The 18,375-nt window shown below is 38.6% G+C and overlaps 1 protein-coding gene across 1 annotated transcript in view; it reads left to right on the forward strand.

Annotated features, from left to right (window-relative positions):
* Window positions 1-18,275, forward strand: part of LOC131881546 (uncharacterized) — a gene marked incomplete at its 3' end in the record, with an annotated part of 23,512 nt that extends 5,237 nt beyond the window's left edge. The window contains exons 2-12 of the mRNA XM_059228432.1: window positions 7,380-7,569; window positions 7,720-7,786; window positions 9,629-9,724; window positions 10,372-10,514; window positions 10,971-11,089; window positions 11,217-11,271; window positions 11,401-11,524; window positions 11,624-11,725; window positions 11,807-11,955; window positions 12,050-12,157; window positions 18,186-18,275. Coding sequence (XP_059084415.1) covers window positions 7,416-7,569; window positions 7,720-7,786; window positions 9,629-9,724; window positions 10,372-10,514; window positions 10,971-11,089; window positions 11,217-11,271; window positions 11,401-11,524; window positions 11,624-11,725; window positions 11,807-11,955; window positions 12,050-12,157; window positions 18,186-18,275 — 1,207 coding nt within the window. The remainder of the gene's footprint in view (window positions 1-7,379; window positions 7,570-7,719; window positions 7,787-9,628; window positions 9,725-10,371; window positions 10,515-10,970; window positions 11,090-11,216; window positions 11,272-11,400; window positions 11,525-11,623; window positions 11,726-11,806; window positions 11,956-12,049; window positions 12,158-18,185) is intronic.
* Window positions 18,276-18,375: the final 100 nt, after the last annotated feature.

Raw genomic sequence — 18,375 nt, forward strand, 5'->3', positions numbered from 1 at the left:
TTCATGCTGCTGATAGGCTTAATAGCTTTGGAGCTAAGACAATACAATTTCGGTGAAAATAGTTACCTTGATGGTATTTCCCTAAGTGTCCAATATGGCTTGTATAAGCGAGAAGTTTCCACTAACCTGAACGAGTTGATCCTGAATTAGGGCTGTTGCTCCCAAGCCTTCTTTCGGTCGACTGAAAACTATCGAGAGTGTGGCGAGAGGACTATTCTTGGCTTGGGAATTAGTGCCGATGGTGATAAATCGATGAGACATCTTGTCGGAAAAGCCCGGTTGGACATTCAAGCGAGTGAAAAGGGCTGAACCTGAGGGAATGGTCTAAACTAAGCAAAGCTTGCTTAGTTTAGACCAACGCACCCGTGAATGAAATTGGCTCCGCGAAACTTTGAAATGTGTTCTCTTGGCAGAATCATATGATGGAGTGCCTTTTTGTTTCGAAAACATGAGCTAGACTTGATTGCGCATTTTAACAATCTCCAAGAGGCAGTCAACCACACCTAAGCATTACCTGAATCGCAATCGGTGTCGGTGTCTTGATCCAAGCGGGTTATTTTCAAAATGACAGCAATTTGTCACATCTGAGGATGTCACAAATCAAGATTACCGAAAATAAAAAAGACCTATTAACTTTTTTCGTCGTCGTCACTTGAGTGATGATGGAAAGAAAACTCATTTGATTCTCAGGATGAAAATAAACTAAGAGTGGAAGATTTATGGCCGTTGATGGGGTTAGTTCTACTTCGTTCACAACCAAAAAGACGATCCAACCCACTAAAGTAACAACCAAAACACATTCACTTTATTGATCGAAATACTGTACGTAATCTATAAAATTTGTTGAGTATTATAAGAGTCTGGGCAAAGTTCGTCGTGGCTAATCATAATACCAACCTTCCCCTGAGGGTTTTCATCACAACATTTGACAGACTTCAAGGAACGGTGCTTGACAATTTCAAATTTCTTGATCGGTTATTAATGGCGCCGGAAACATCACTCTTTTTTTATGGCGACACCTGACGTAATGGAAAGCCCTTCTTTATCATGATTAACCACTTATGTTCGTAGAAAAGTAGTCGCTACATGGGTAATCAAGCAAGAATTTTGGAGGTTCTTTTGGCTGGGATCCAAAGATTTGCCTAACAACCACACCTAAGCACCCCTTTGAGGCATTGCTTTGGCAAAACAGCATTCCCATGGCAGAAATAATTGAGATATATTTGCTAAAGTGCTTCTCAGACACATGAAAAATACGCTTTTTTGCCAACCAGCACAATATCGGAACAAAATGTATCTATCGTTATGGTTGGACCATCATCACCTGAAATGAATTAATGACAAGACAACAGATTCATGCTTTGACTTGTTGCTGTCTTGCATTCGATAAGCAAAATAATTTTGGAGGGCGACACTAATTATCTTTATTTCGAGACTTACTCTCAACTTAATTGCTTTTATATGTAAGGAATAATACTGAAACTAAGCAAGGCTAATTCAGTGCCTAATATGAGTCATGAGGGACTAAAAATTTGCAATTGCCAGGGTAATGATTACTATTTTATGATTTGCTCCATCCACACAAGCAGTTGCCCTTTGTTCTCCGCAAACCAATCGACGCGCATGATTTAGTGACTTTATCACAATTTGCTTCATGATGAGTTGTCCTATCACACGTGTCCAACATTTCTTGTTTTGGGGTTCTGTGACTTCTGTCCAAAGGAATAAGGATTAGGTTAAGAAGCTTTTTCAACAATCGCTAGTTCAGCTCAAATTCCTCGTTTTCACCAAAACGATTGTGTTATGTTCAAATCTCATGATTGCATGTAGCTACCTACAACCAATACAATATCGAACTGTAAGCTACTTTCCCATAAACGAGGGCTAGAAATGCTTGGTTTCGTTTCTTACAAATGGCCAAGGACAACTGAATCTTGTTGTAGACTCGTGCTCCAAATTTGATAGAATGGGATTTCCCAAAGACTGCCACAGACAGAAAAACAAACAAACGAGTTTTGGGCGCGATCAAAGGTCGAAGAGCAGGAAGCCGAAAATCCGAGTTAGGCTAAACCAATGACGAAGACCTTTAAAGAAGAGGAAAGAACGAGGGAACCGCCAGCCAAATGAAGTTTTACGCCAATTGGTGATTCCTGAGTTATTTTGAATGCCATTCAACTTCAGTCGTGCTCAGGCTAGTTGAAATGACGATCACCGTCATTAATATGATATGATGAGTAAGTGCTGTGCATTTGAGTACAGAATGGGATACCGGAACAATGAGAAGCCTGTCAGTGTTTCGCACCACAAGTTACCCAAAGTTCCTGAAGTTTGTCAAAAATGGGTCCAAGCCATTCCAAAGATAAATTGGAGACCTTCGTTGAAAACAACAATGTGTCCGATTCATCTTCAAAAACACGATTTTGAACGTCAGCGCCTAGATCAGCTTATTTCCCGAAAAGACCACAATCAAAAATGCGGACCCGACGGATCTTGAAAAAAAGGGTTCAATTGCAAGTTTCTTTCCGAATTGCCCTAATTACCTTTCCAACCCCAACCACCCAGGAAATTAGAACAAATCATGCACCAAACGATAGGAGAACGTTTAAGAAAGATATGACCAAAAGATTGAACAGTTCTTCGAAGAAGATCAGATCGTTTCCAAAGTCATGAACCACTGGAATATAGACGGGGATGATAAGGTTGAAAATAAGCAACGCCAATTCGAGTCAATGAATTGAATTCTGCTTCAAACAGGGCCAGACCTCTACAATTACGTAGTTCAAATTTCAGCTCAATCAAATGCCTGCGTCAAAAATTATGCCTTCTGAAATTGCAGTACATAAAAGGGCTCAGAATGAATGGTTTAGCTCTCTTCTGGTAATCAATTACCACAAGAGGGCAAGTTCGTTCATGCACTGAAGAGCTTTGTAGTGACTTTTGAGTAGTTATAACTTTTAACCCATCGCTCTATTGAGCTGAATTTTTTTTTTGATTACGACTCATGGTCATGTCATGGCGTAAAAATAACTAGAATAAAATATGATGTATATACAATATACAGAGTTTGTTGATAAAACAAGAAAAATGTCAAGAAGGTAAAGGCAATAAAATAGTTGACTAGAAAGTGATATCACAAAGAGTATGTGAATCTAGAATTGGTTTAATGCACATGAAAAAAAGGAAAGAGGGGAATCACAGACAGTTGAAATTTGAACTCCGTAATTGTTGTGGCCTGGGAGCAGTCTAATTTGAGAAAAACATAATGCGTTTACTCAATCGTGAAATGCTAATTCCTAAGCCAAGCATCCCCGTCAATATTCCAGTAGTTCATTCCAAAGTTTAGAAGAGCTGAAGATCAATATGGCCGAATTGCTCTTTCCAAGGGATGTTTTTCAGCGGGATTGCAATGAGTGTGGGTTTTGCAAGTCTTTTAATTCGAACAAGTTGCTACCACAATTCTTTTCAGTCTAGCTCTACACCACGATCTCAAGTTTGATTTGTTTTGCCAGGGAATCAAGGCTCCAATACAAATAGATAAAATACATTAAGGGATTAGGACCCAAGGCAAGGTTCTCGGTTGGATCAGAACCCTCATTGATGGTGGCAAGGAAATATTGAAGGTTGTATGGTCGCATAGTGACATAGATGATGTCAGATGTTAAGGTGTCCCACAAGGCTCCATTTTGATGCAGCTCTTTTCTATCTTATTCGTTGTCTCCCTTTAAAAGTTTAATGGCACTGCCAGTCTCTCTTTTTATGCCGACAATACAAAGATAATTTCCGGTATAGATGACCAAGATTTCACTAGGCTTGTGAAGGACCTAGTTCGAATCTACTCTTGGGCCACTTAGAGTAATATGGCCTTGAATGGAATGAAATTCCGCTCAATGACCTTTTGGTCAACCAACGCCTTTCAACACTATACTTATAGTTAATGGAGGTAAAGAGAAAGAATTCGGGGTGGTCATCCAAAGTAATTGAATGTTCGATGAGCATATCCACCTGAAATTGGGCAAAGCATTATAACTGTTCGGTTGGATTTATCGAACATTGAAGTATCCTGATAGTATCACGATGCAAAATAACTCTCTACAAGTCGATAGTTGAGCCACATCTTGAATACGCTTCATTCATTTGGGCTCCAATAAGCCTTTTAAATAAGCCTTTACAAAAGGTAGAACAAGCCCAAGGGTGTTGTATTAGGAACATTGAGGAAATGAGAGAGCTCTCATATCGGGAAAGATTAGAGAAGTTGAAACCACATGGCGTTCAGAGAAGGTATGAAAGAGTTCAAATACTGAACGTTTGCAAAAGCATTCGTGAAATTTGTGCCAACCCAGGTTTTAGGGTCAGTTGTAGCGACCGTAGGCGTCTAATGTGTATGTCCTAAGAAAACCTTCAAGCCTTGGGGATTGATTTGAGAAGTTGCGAATCATTATCTTTTATGCACGTGTTTGAGAGCGATCTAAAACCTTTGCTCTGCAGGTATTGCCGATTTCAATTCATTTTCAATTATAACAAGTTTGAAAAATTCCTTATCTCGCATATCTTTCCATTTGTGGATATTATCTTATGATTCTCTCTGTGTGGGCAGGTTACTCTGCAAATTATATCTTGCTAAATTCTAGCTCCATATTCAGGTTGAAATACGTGTTGCATGCCATATTCCTTGTCCGTCTCATCAAGTTCTTAAGCAGCAGTTTCGTTTCTCTGCATTTCCCCTGGTCTCTTCTTGCGCCGTTTTGGCCCCCATAATCAACACATATCATCAGTGATTGTACTTCTATTCATTGGAATGATAACAAAAACAATCTTTCCTAATTTCGACAATAATGTGCGGTTTAAGACATCTGTGAAATAAGTTATATCATTTTATACCAGAGTTAGTCTCCAACGAGGAGAATCTAGCGAATGAAAATTGATAGAGACTATTATCATAAACACAAATCAGTATTCTATTCCTTTAAGGTGAGAATGAAATCATTGGTTGGCGGCAAAAGACTGGCTAGTCAATTTATGTGTGAACTATTCATTATCCGATAAATTTACGCAACTTAAACCTACGTAACCACCCACCATATTGATTTGATTTTGGGCGTTATTTTTCGGTTGTATGAAACAGTGTTCCATAATATGGTATTCTAATTTTGCACAAAAAGTCGACTCTTGAATGCTTTATTGAATAAGGATGTCACTGTGTTCGTTAGGAATATCAAAGATAATCATTTTTAGTGTCTGAGTTTGTAACAGGACATCACTAAAAATGAATAATAACGAATAAAAATGGAGAAGGGAGCTTTAATTGAAGGTAGAGATAAATGTTGCCTGCAGATTTTAATATCAATAGATTTACTTTGCGATGTAAAGAAGTAAACGGAACAAAGACGGAAAGAAAAATTAGGAGATGGTTGCAAATTGTTTTCCACCAATTACAAAACGGGATTTTTTATTGAAAAAAAACTTGTCCCAATCTGAATTTAGAAATACTTTTTTTATTAACTATTTACTATATGGCATTGAGGTTGAGTTCAAATGATCCTGGGAACCCTTCGCTGGACTTCTTCCATCGTCAATCTGTCTTTTCTTGAAGGCAAGGGATCGAAACCTTTACCGCAATTTTTAAGTGCATCTGCCCATAGATTTTGTGATTGTCAAAGAAGTCTCCCCTTGTTATTAACGTGACGGTTGGTTTCATTGGACCAAGAATTAATTTAGCCGGCCTTGGCATATCCCAATATGTTGTGATGGTTTTACATTATCATTTATAGTAATACCAAGATCTCTATGCATCGAGACCCTATAGATTCTGGTTTGTCGGGATTTGCATGTACCGTACATATTTTTCGGATTTCTGTGACCAATGTGGGTAACTTTGCACTTCATGACGTTGAACGAAACTTCATTGACTTTTACCCACTACTCCATTCTGTCAATATCTCCCCGTGGCGCCCAATTTCGTTATGATCCTCCGTTCAAACATGTCCTATATATGTAAAGTCCATTAATGTCAATTCAGAAATCAAACGCGTTTTACAGAGGCCTCAACAAAATCCTTTTCAAAATCTTCTAAAACTCCCATTGAGTATTGTTTTTTTTTTTTGGTTTGGTTTTTCACGGGCTTTTCTGACCGCTACAGTGAATATAATCCCCAGTACTATTAAAATGAAAGGTTATAATTCGTCTATTTATTACCTTTCAATCTTTATATGATATTTGGTCTACCAACGAATTTGAGTTGGCAGACCGAGCTAGTCCTTGAATATATAGTTGATCAGGAATGCTATCTAAAAATTTGTCCAAGTCTGACTTGAAAGATGCTACCGGATCAACAAGGCCTACGTATTCCCTACGAATATAAGAGAGAAGCAAATTAAACAATGAAGGAGACCGAGAAAGAAGAGAAGTGGACTTCATTGTTCGAACTAACTAGCGAGTGTTTTGGAATGGCGTGTAAAAAGTTATAAATTGTCTTGAACGCTTGGGTTGAAATTTAAACTGCAAATTCTACATAGGGTCCTATATAACAGCATTAAGTAACTGCTGTTGTACCACATATCTACTACGTTACTTTAAACAATTCAAACTTTATATCGACGACAGTTTCAAATTTGATCACCACCGCCCACTTTGGCAATTTTGAATTGGCTTCGTAGGGAATAAATAATCAAGGAAGACACTGTTAACAAAGTGTGTAAGAGGTTCAGCAAGTTCAATTTTTTATTCCGAGCTACACATTACATCTCATCACAACTGGAATTCATTTTTGTTTGAAAGTCTGTCAATTGTTTTTGTGATTTCACAATAAACTCAAGAGGTTTCTGCTCTCTTCCTTACGCTAATATTCCTTTTGATACTTTCTAATTGGTTTGAGTAGCCAACCTTTTTGCCACAGGTTAAGAATTCAGAATTTATGGTCTAGCTTGAATGTTTCTATTCCATCACATTCCTCTAATTATAGTTTCGCATAAACATTTCTTTCTTCAATATTCTCTTCGGGTTTTTATACCAATACAGGCGAATGAGTTCCCCGTAAGTCACAATGTTCCCCGTAAGTCACAATGAATAGAATTTAAAAACCAGCCTGATCCACCAACTCAAATCACAGGCTGATCTAATGCCACATCCTGGTCTGGAAAATCCGAATTTTCAGTTACGACAAAGTGGAAGATAATATTATCCTGGACTCACCGAGTAAAGTTACAAAATCAAGTCCGACAATTACAATCACTGCCATGCAGAAAGATTTTGACTCAGAATTTCGCAGGAGCGAAAGAATCAGGCGAGTTGGCCCAAAGTCTACCTTACATCCGCGGTTAGATAGAGGGAGCGGATAGCCGTGAACCAATGGAAAAGTTGGGAGTCATTTTCATCATTTTCAGTTTGAAGATCAGTTTCATCCTAACCTTCCAAGAACCATGGGCCAATCATCTACTGCCGCCATCGTTGTGGGACTTGTTCTTTCTTTAGTCTGTTCTCATTTTAGTAGCGGAGAGCCAAGAGGTTTCCGCCAATCTTTGTTGTCTGATTCGAATAAGACCTCGTCCGAATCCAACAATCGGGAGGGAAAAGGTAAATCCCATCAAGCTTTTAGAGTGACATATATTAGCTCTTAGGTTTTTAGTTCATAAAGCTTTGGTAAGTGATTTCGAATAGTTGTTATTTTCACAAAAGTACTTCTTTGGGACTTCATTGACACTCCTGTTTCTCTGTTTGTTGCAGTGTTTTCCCTCTTTAACATTGTTCAGTTCAAGAATGAAGGCTGTCGAAGCTCAAGCACCATAAGCAGGTAAGACACCAACCCCAAAACTACTTACCACCAGTTATGTATTTTGAAATACCTCAGCATGACACCAAAGGTAGTACAGAATGGCCTTCAAATTCCTTCACCATGTTAAAACTTAGATTATTTAGAACAACGTGAAAACGGACTGGCTTATTTCAAATGTCATTGCAAGTGTTCTTTCTTGAATTGTTTTTTGACGGACTTTTTTATCCGTTACAGGGAATTTAATTCCCAGTGCTATTACAATGAAATGCAAAATTTCACCTAATTTTTTGATATGATACTTTGTCTGTCAATGAATTTGACTTGGCAGAGCTAGTCCTAGAATGGAGGGCTGATCTGGAACGTTGCTTCAAAACTTGTCAAAGGCTGACTTGAAAGATGCTACCAGATCAATAAGGCCGACGCATTCCCCAAGAATATTAGCGGGAAGCAAATCAAACACTAAAGGTGAAAAGAGGGGATGGACTTCATTGTTCAAACTAGCCTGAGTTTTTGATGGCTTGAATCTATGATCGCTACAATTGAACTTGGATGCTTTTGAAAACGTACAGTATCAAATACCTTTCACAACTTCGCTGAATAGCGTACAGTCCCGACTTCTTCAGTCTCTCCCAAAACGAGATCTCTCTCATTCTCACAGCGTACTTAATAATCTTTCCCTCAATGTACCTAATGAGACACACAGAACTAGTCAGACCTTTTGCAAACCTGCTGAACTCATTGGAGCCCAAATGAGTGAAGCACTTTTAAAATGTGGCTGATAATGAATTTGTACAGAATTTGTTAGCTTCGTAAACTATCTGTGGACTTAAACGTCCAAAAAAAATCCAACAACACGTTTGAAAAGCTTTACCCACCTTCAACTGGATATGCTATTCGAACTTTCCACTATTTTGGAAGACTGAGCCTTAATCTTAGACACTTGAGATTTGCTCAATATCTTTACGTCCATTGTCTATGAGTGGGGCACACAAAAGGGTTGACCCAAAGGCTATTGTTATCAAATTTGATAAGCATACATGAAGCGCCAACTTCATCATTAACAGTTAATTTGATCAGTCCAGTTTTTGCCACCCTTAAACCTTTGAAATTAAAAAGCAGTATGGCCTTTGCAGGATTTGGGTGTAGTCCCTCAAAATAATTGAAAGTTTGATGAGAACATCCACCTGAAGGTGGGTCTAGCATTTCAAATGTGTGGTTAGGTGTATCAGATTGTTAGGTCCAGAGATAGTATTTCAGTGGGAACTCTGTACAAGTCAATTATTCAGCCATATCTTCAATATCCTGCAACAATTTGGAATCCAACTAGTTCAGCAAGTTTGGAAAATGTTGCCCAACTTCAAAGGTGTTTTACCAGGAGCATGGAGGGAATGGCAGAGCTCTCATATTGGGAGAGATTAGAGAAGTTGGTACGGCTGTATTCAAAAAAGGGAGGAAATGTATCTCATTATTAGGGTTTTCAAAAAGCATCCGTGAGGTTTTGCCCCAACCCAGGCTTTAGAGTCCATTTCAGTGACTATGGAGGTTTAATATGCGTTGTGTGGGCTTTTGAAATGTGTGGTTGGATATATCAGGCGGTTAGGTCCAGAGTTAGTATCACAATGAGGGCTTCGTCAAGCCTTTGATAATGAAGGCTAACTTGAACATTGATGTCCAACTCTCTTCTCTCTCCATCTCCTTCATTGTTTGATTGGTGGAAATGAAATTTAGATTGCATCTAAAAGGTGAATGAAGTAATCTTGATTACATCTTTTATTTTCCTGAACTTAGTTACTCATGCTATTTTACCGTAAAGAGTGTCTTCGATTTGGTTTTATGAATTTCAATTTGCTTCACTTTCAGCGGCGGGACCGGATCAACCAATCGGAACGGCACTTGTTACACGTCCACCGAATGCGCCACGAGGGGTGGATCAGCAGCTGGATCTTGCGCTGCCGGGTAAACAAACCTTCCAAAAATATCGCAAAAGCACGATTAAAATCATTAGTGGCCCTCTGGGCATATTGATCATTACAAGTTGAGCTGATAGTGGATCAGTTCTGTGCCCTCTTTGAAGTGAGATTTGGAAGCTCAAAATCATACATGTAAAGATTTACCTTTGGCAAAACATCATCCATAAGTTTGAAAAAGCCCCAAACCACAAGGAAAGTTAGAGCTAGGCTAGAAGAAAAGAAAACTTACCCACTCACAGTTTTTCACAGTTTTGAAATATTTGACGATGTTTTGGAGCTGATCTTGTCACCAAATCACTCAATAGTTTAATAAAAAAGAAGAGCAAAGAAATCCTGTTTGTATTATAAGGATTGTTGATAAACATTCCGTAGAGTACTAAGCAAAGCAAATCTCATCCTTAACCTCCGAAACAAAAGTCGTTTATTCCTTCATCTATCCAAGTATTTACCTGCAACTTTAACCATAGAAAATTCGAAGGGTATTTGCTATTGAAAAAGTAAAAAAAAAAACCAATGCTCAAGTCATGGTGGAACATGTTGAACCAAGACTTACCTAACTTCTCAACTGATGTATTTTACTCATTTTGTACCAAACATTGCTTCACTTTCATCCCACTTCTTAATGTGTTTTAGGTTTGGGGTCTGTTGTGTGTTCTTGGTTTCTAGATCTGGAGCCACGGTAGCTCAGAACTGCACATATTTGCGAAATCCGAGTTTCCCTAATGCTTACGCGGAAACATCACAAGTGTCTTACAACATTCAGAAATGCGACAGAAGTAAGTCTTTCATATTCCTTTTTATGCTCACTGCGACGTAGTACCGGAATTCTTGGGTTTATGATTGTAATTGAATGGTTTGATAGGAACGTCATATACATATGTATGACCTCAGCGTCCTGATAGTGCTTGGCTTGACAAATTGATTGATTCTTATCTCAACCAAATTATCACTGAAATAATCATTAACCATCTATCCTACATATGAGCGCCAGTTTAGTTAGTCGAGATATGCAGCGAAATGGGAAGACCCTGAATTAAATTTTGATTGGCAGGGCATTGCAAAAATAGAACCAATGCGCGCTGATAGGGTGATAGTTTTATAAGTCATTGAGAAGTTTGACAGACATCGCAACTGTTTTAGGTTTCAAGAAAACCTCTTATTCCTGGCGCTTATTTTATATGTTGTCGTATTTGTTTTCTTTTTACAAGAAGATAATTTCATTCCCAAACCAGGTGTCTGCCGATTGCGTTTGGACTTTGAATCGTTCACCATTCTGGGAACAGGAAACACACTAGAATTTGTAGATGAAACCAATCAAGGAGGGACGTGCTTGGATATGTTCACAATATCGGTAAGTTTTAAATGTTGCACTGTACATTGGTAACATTAAAGGGCAGCAATTTGGCAAATTTGGATCAGTTCAAAGTCATTCCTCTTTACGTAGAGCTAATGCTAGTGAAATATTCCATTCATTTTAGACGAACACCGGAAATTCATTTCCTATTATATGCGGACAAAATACAGGACAGCACAGTGAGGGCCGATTAAACAATGATTTTTTTTAGAAAAAAACCTACTTTGTTTTTGAAAAATGAGTAACTGCCTAAATGCAGTTGCTAAGATTAGTTAAAACTGCAAAGATCTGTTCATTTGACTCCATAGTTTATGTGGAAATGGGTTGTCTGGAATCTGACACAGCCACATTAAACTTCAACTTTAATGGTGCCACTGCAGTTAGAATGTGGGAAATCAAAGCCACTCAGGTGAAATGCAACACAGAGGGACAGTAAGTGATAGATATATGATTCGCTCATTCACTCAACCTTATTTCATTGGGATTTGTCTTTGCTAAAGTTGAAACCTTGGTGTACTTTCTGATTTCCAGACCCCAAAACTGCGGCTGCCTTCAATACCACACGGGTTTGACGGGCAGGATAACTACGTTCAACTTCCTTCCAACGAATGACAATCATTTGGCCAATCAAGAGTAATTATCCAGCATATGTTGTGCAAGTGCCCATATAAAATGACTGCTCAACATGCCACCTTCCACATTGCTAATCCGCAGATATTCGATTTGCATTCGCCAGGAGGCTGGAATGTGTTGTGTTGAATACTTGCCTTGCGCTGATACCAGCTCATACTCTTTGGAAGGCATACCCGATGACGTAAATAAGCAAGATTCCCAATGTAGTAAGGACTACGTGGGCATTGAAGGTGAGCATAAATTTGTATTGTATATTAATTTGAACTCTTCATGAGCTGAGGAAAGCAACTCAGGTCATGAATACGATTTTGACTTAATTTGCAGGAGGCAGCGCCACTTGTAATGCTAGTCCAGGCGACGTGCTTTTCACCCGATTTTGTGGTACCGTCTTCACCACTGGAATAGCTGCCACCTTGAACATGCCCATCTGTGGTAAGTTCTCTATATGGCTTCCACGATCAAAGTAATATTATGAAAAAATCTGGCTCCACCTTTTCCGAGAGATTCGAGTCAATGAAATCGGAAAATTGGGAGAGTCAAGAGAAAAAACCTATAAATGTCTACAAACCATGTTTTTCGTTGCGATCTAGTGTCAGTGTTTTCAAGTATTAGTTTTTTTCAAAAGTAAGTATACCTGAATCCTGGGGTTAGACACGGTTTTCAGCTTGAATTTTGACCACTTTTTGCGACTTCAGTCCGCCCTCATACCCCATAAATGTATAGCCTATCGCAAGGGAGACTGGATTCAATGCGTCCTTGTCTAATGACGTAATTATACAGATTTGATAATCAGTTTCCTATCAGAGGGCCAAAATAACCAATTGGAATGCCAAATATGTAAAAGTTTAGATTTTCTTTGAAATATGTTGTTTTGAGATAATAACATCTGTCCCAAAAAGCAAATCCGGTTCTTTAGCCATCACTTTATTGGTCATGTAATAAAAGTGATTTCGAATATTATCTATATAGTAAAAAAACTCATACTTTGACGATTTAGGCAAGTCCATGGTCTAGTGCAATTGTGCTATTTTAGAAATGATTAAGAGTAATAAAAGTCTAGAAGTTGACTGAACTATCATAGCTCTTAAGTACAATTCAGTGTCGATTGTGTTGTCAATAGCACGGTTTCTGAAGCGTATCAAAAATGAAAGGAACTTGCCGAAAAAATCTAATATTAGTTGTTTTTTTATATTAGATTCATAGTTGTACTGTTTCGTTTCTAATACCACTGTTGGAACAATTTTAAACATTGAGGGGTACACTAAATCAACGGTTTGTGCTGATTTAATTTCAGGAACTGAATTTGTCCATTCACTCCACCCAGACGGGAATCCCTTTTAATGATATTTTTAAAGTTTTAGATAGTTGTTATTGACCTCTAACTTTTAAAAGATATTATTTTTTTATCTACAAGTTACTACAAAAGTGATTCAATCAAGGGTTATAAGCCTATTTCTGACATGTAGCTTTAAAGTGTACGGATTTTGTATCCGATACGAAGAATGTCATGCAATGTAAAAAACAAAGCATAACAACAAATGGTCAAGAACAATAATGGAATTATTGGTCTACCAACGTCTTGATATTTACCGGTCTAAGAAGCCCCTGGACTTAGGGTTTCAAATGATCGTGCGAATGGAAAATGAAGAGGGGCTAAAGGGTAGAAATGGAGGTGTTAAAGTATCTAGAATAGGAACGGAATGATCGACATTGAATTTTGACAATGGTTAATGAAGTCAGAGTGCTCTTATGATACTCCAAGCACAGATCTAAAGGGGGTTGGTCGGGGATTTTGGACAAAGACTGGTCCAAATGGATCTTGAATGAGAGGATATGGTCAATTGTTTTGGTCGCCGCCTGTCGTGGGGTAGAAATTGGTAAAGTAGACTTCTTTTTTCAAAAAAAAACACAAAATCTGCCAGCACCGAAAAAACGAAAAACCAAAAAAATGCTCGATTTATTTTCCGGTTTTTTCAAAATGCTCAAGGACTCCTTAAGGTCCATAATGAGTAAATGTCGCACTAAAGGTTGGTATTTAAGATTAAGAAAAGGGTTTAGACGAAGAAAGACAGAAATGTAAACATTAATCTATGCCCAGTTTGGTTGACTAAGATAAGCCCTTTACAAGCAAAATATCATTTTTGTTTTCTGAAAGGATGTTTCAATGCCCAAGCCTAGTGTGCTTGACAAGAACTCTGAATGTACATGCTTTCGAATTGATGATATGTAATAGCTGAGTGTCTAATACATTCATGCAAAAAAGTTCCCCAGAGCGTATTAGTTTGAATCTCGACTTAAGAAGACATCCTTATAAACGAGGAGATGTGGAGCACTAACTAAAGCACTTTTCTTTCATGTGAGAGGTCGCCGGTTTGACTCTCCTCCCTGACCTTTCTCATTTAGACTTCTGTTCCACAAATTAGTTCAAATTAAGAGAAAAATCAAAGCTTCTGATAATTGGAAGATGTGGTGCTTGCTAAAAATTTCGATTTTTTACGAATTTATTTCGAGGATTGAAAGGGATAACCTGGTCTATTGCACTGGCTTTTATTTCCTCAAATCGCCTTTAAAATATCCATTAGCATTAGTTTAGCGAGTGCCAGATATGTCTTTTTTTCTCTAAATATCGTTGAAAAATGCCTTATGATTATAGTGCAATTGTAAGGAAGAACATTTTCAGCACAGATGAATGGTTCTTCATGTGTATGTCAACTAGAAGTGGGTAGAGCTACAAAACCACGGCACCAGGGTTCTTAACAGTGTGAAACCAACTGGTGGTTGTAGTAGAGATTCACTTGCATCTTTGGAGTCAGTCTTAACTTTGCATTTGAAAGCAAGCAATAGTATATGAATGATAAAATGACTGGCTCTTTCAAGGGGCAAGATCCTTACCGTCGCAATGTGGTACCCAAAACACTTCCTTCTACTTCGGTGAATTTTTCGGTAATTTTGGGAAAACCCGAAAAGAACCTTTCTGCTGTACCGTACATCCTTCGGTGAATTTTTCGGTAATTTTGGGAAAACCCGAAAAGAACCTTTTTTCGTTTCGTTTTTTCATTTTTATCTTTTTGAGAAAAATGAAAGTCTGTTTTAAAGTCTTGGAGCACGATTTACTCTGAACGTCTTTTGAATTTTTTGGCTAGCGTTGGGTCGCTAAAGCTTGTGTCATCAGTCAAGCTACACGTAACGGTGTAAGCAACACTTTTTCAACGTTTTGAAGATGTTTGAGTCAATAGGCGCCCAAATTGGTGATGCATGCTTTAGATGCGGTTGAACTAGGGACCTATACAGGCCAACAATCATCGCCATTCAGTCCCTCGATTTAAAAGCACAGTACACCTCTCCGCAGATGTGAAACACCTTGGTCACTTTTGGTTGTATATACTCGGCGAAAAACTGCCCTTTGGTAGAATGATTCCGAAATTGTTGGCACCACTGACCACTTCAATTTCTCTCTATTGCGACTCTTGGTCATGTCATGGCATGGAAGTATGAAGAAAAGATGGTGTACCGGTATAAACATTATACAGACTATCAAGTGTATAAAAAGAAAAATGTCAACGGTAGAAGCAATAAAATAGTTGACTAGAAAGTGATATCAGAATCAATATGACTAGAATTGATTCAGTGTACACTTAAAAAAGTGAAGAGGGTGAAAGCAGACAATACAAATACACTTGGGTAAAGGTAAGCGATGAAATTCTTGGATATTGCAGAGAAGAAAATGGGCCAGATAGAGCAGATCTTTTGCAAACTCCCGTCGTTGATAGCATTTGGCCAGGAGTCGGACAAAGGTGCATGACCGCCAATACTCCAAAGGGATGTTTGCCAAGGACAATAAGGTGTTAGCAAGTCCATGACCGGGAAGGACAACTAGTGTCTGAACTTAACCATCGGAAAGGTCACTGTCCCAACAATGTTGGGCACTAACCTCACCCGCCGTATGGGAGGGGCTCGACTTCACATAGGAAATGCGCCCATGTAATATTGGTATGTTTGGGCACGCACAGGTATTGTTTGAGGGATTTGGTGAAGGAGGCATTGACGGATTTGAGGGAGGATGGCGCGAAGTATGGGAGCCACAGGTGAAGGCCGTAGAGGAAAATTGGGTTGATGTATGTCTGAAAATGTTGAGGTCCAATTGCAAAGGGAAGATTCGATTCTCGATGGGAAGTCTATTGCAAATGTATCCGATCCTGGCCCTGGCCTTGGTTATTGCAGACTGGAGAAGATTGGTGAAGGTGAGTTGGGTGGAGAGGGTGAAACAGACATAGTTGACGTTCTTAACGATTTCAATCGGACTATCTGCATTTCTGTTTTGTAAGCCCATGAAGGCTTTTTGTTTGGCCAGTTGTGCCAGAACTCCGACATCTCTCCGAAAATGACCGAACTTGGGCAAGGTGTTCCTCCATTGACTCGGAATAGATGAGGTAACTGTCCAGTACCTTCACAACGCCTTCAATTCCCGTCATTGCGGCGTCAGCTCTTCTATTGCACTCGTCCCCTGCGCAACTCAGCCCCATGGTGGCTCGCAGGAACATGTACCGCCCCCAGTGTGTGACAAATGTAGTCAATGGCTGACTCACGTCATCCAGAGCAACCTGGAAACATCCAATTGAGGCGTCAAAGGTTGAAAAGATCTTGGCTGGTGGTGGAATGCTCATAACTGCGCACGGTGTTCAAAAAGCCCTATCAAGTTTCCAGAGAAATTCCCAAACACAAATTGGCATTTTTCTACCTCAAGAAGTCATAGGGAACAACTTTAACTTTATTGTTTTATGGATGTCTAGTCCACATAAAAAACTTACATACCTAAAAACTTTATAAAAACTAAAATTTTCAAAAACCTACTCAATGTAAATTAGAAGCACACCTAGTTAGCTCTTGAATGTAATTTACGATATCATCTATTTCACCGCTACTTAGTTACATCGGATTTAGTGGTCCAAATTTCATCGTTTTTAGCCCCAAAATGCCCCGGTTATATGTTAATTCAATTTCCCAAAGATATAATATCGATTTTCACTATCGCAAAAATGAAAGATTATTTTCCCAGTTCTTGAATAATTTCAAATTAAGTTAAAACCTTGTACAACCATATCTGAAACCCTCAAAAAGCAGATTTTTGAAAATTCATTTTTAAAAGCGCCCAAGGTAAATTTAGTTGAGTGATCACTGAAAATTTCATAAATATCAATGAAGCCTTAAAGAAGCTATTTTTAATCAGTCTCAACAAAGTCTTCAAGAAACGACCAAATCTATAACATTGTTTGTTGTATGTATTGTCTTCAGGATTCAAGTGAATGCATAACTAAGTGTACACATGATGATTGTAAAACACATTTTCAAAGATTGCACTTTTAGTGTGTTTTAAGTGACATTATATAGCATTTTTAGCTATTGTGAGACTATGTAGGAAGAGGAAAAATAATCTTTTGTATCTGTGATATTGAAAATCGATATTAATTCTTTCGGAAATTGAATAACATATAACAGGGGCATTTTGGGGCTAAAAACGATGAAATTTGGACCACTAAATCCGATGTAACTAAGAAGCGGTGAAATAGATGATATCGTAAATTATATTCAAGAGCTAACTAAATGTGCTCCTAACTAACATTGAGTAAGTTTTTGAAAATTTTAGTTTTTGTAATGTTTTTAGGTATGTAAGTTTTTCATGTGGGCTAGAATTTCATAAAGCAATAAAATCAAAATTGCTCCCCATGATTTTCTGAGGGAGAAAAATGCCAAGATGTGCTTGGGAATTTCCATCAAAACTTTAAAGGGTATTTTTACCACTGTGTGCGCCTTTGGGTGTTCCCCCAACTCTTGCATTGTAATGCCATTGCTTTTGCTACAACCGAAACGTTCGGTCAACTGAGAAATAGCGTCAAACTGGAACGCACACGGATTTTGGAAAAATCCACAAAGCATCCTTACACTGTCCTCTTATTGCTGATGTTGCAAAGCACAATTTCATGGCGGAGAGTAGGTGCTGTGGTGGTTGAGCGGCTGTTCTGGAAACAGAACTGGAACTGGGGAAGCAGATCCCTATCCTCGGCCAATGCAGAGAAGCAGGTAGCTAAGAGGGTGGACATCATCTTCAAGAAGAGGTTCTCCAGGGCGCTGCTCCAATGGTTGTTTGTAATGTCCCTTGGCCCCTTCATATGGATGAAGATGATGGCTGACACCCTCCACTGTAATGTGAGGAAAGAAGAATGAAAGACGAGGCTGAAGAGTTCTTGGAGGAGGAGTTGGGCTTGGGTCTGGAGAAGTGAAATGGGAAAGGAGAGACCCCAGATGTTGATGGGCTATCCTTTTCATCTTCTTGAAGGCCACGTCCATCTCAGATTCCGTGAAGGGCTGCAACGTGGTATGCCAAGATGATGACATGCAAACCTTTACATTAATTTACACTATCAAATCTGCAAAATGCTTTCAACACAACTTTTTATTACAGATTGTTCCAAGCCATTTCGTTTGGATATTTTTACTGATGATAAATCTGATAATGCAATTGACGATATGGAAAATGAAGAGCATTCAAGAGGTAAGTTTAATTCCAAATAGCTTTGCGTTTCAAACCTGATCAACCAAAGCTGCATAATTGAATTGCCATTTGAGGGAAGTGCGGTCTGTTATAGGTTCTG

Source organism: Tigriopus californicus, chromosome 6 (assembly GCF_007210705.1).
Source record: "Tigriopus californicus strain San Diego chromosome 6, Tcal_SD_v2.1, whole genome shotgun sequence".
Taxonomy (NCBI): domain Eukaryota; kingdom Metazoa; phylum Arthropoda; class Copepoda; order Harpacticoida; family Harpacticidae; genus Tigriopus; species Tigriopus californicus.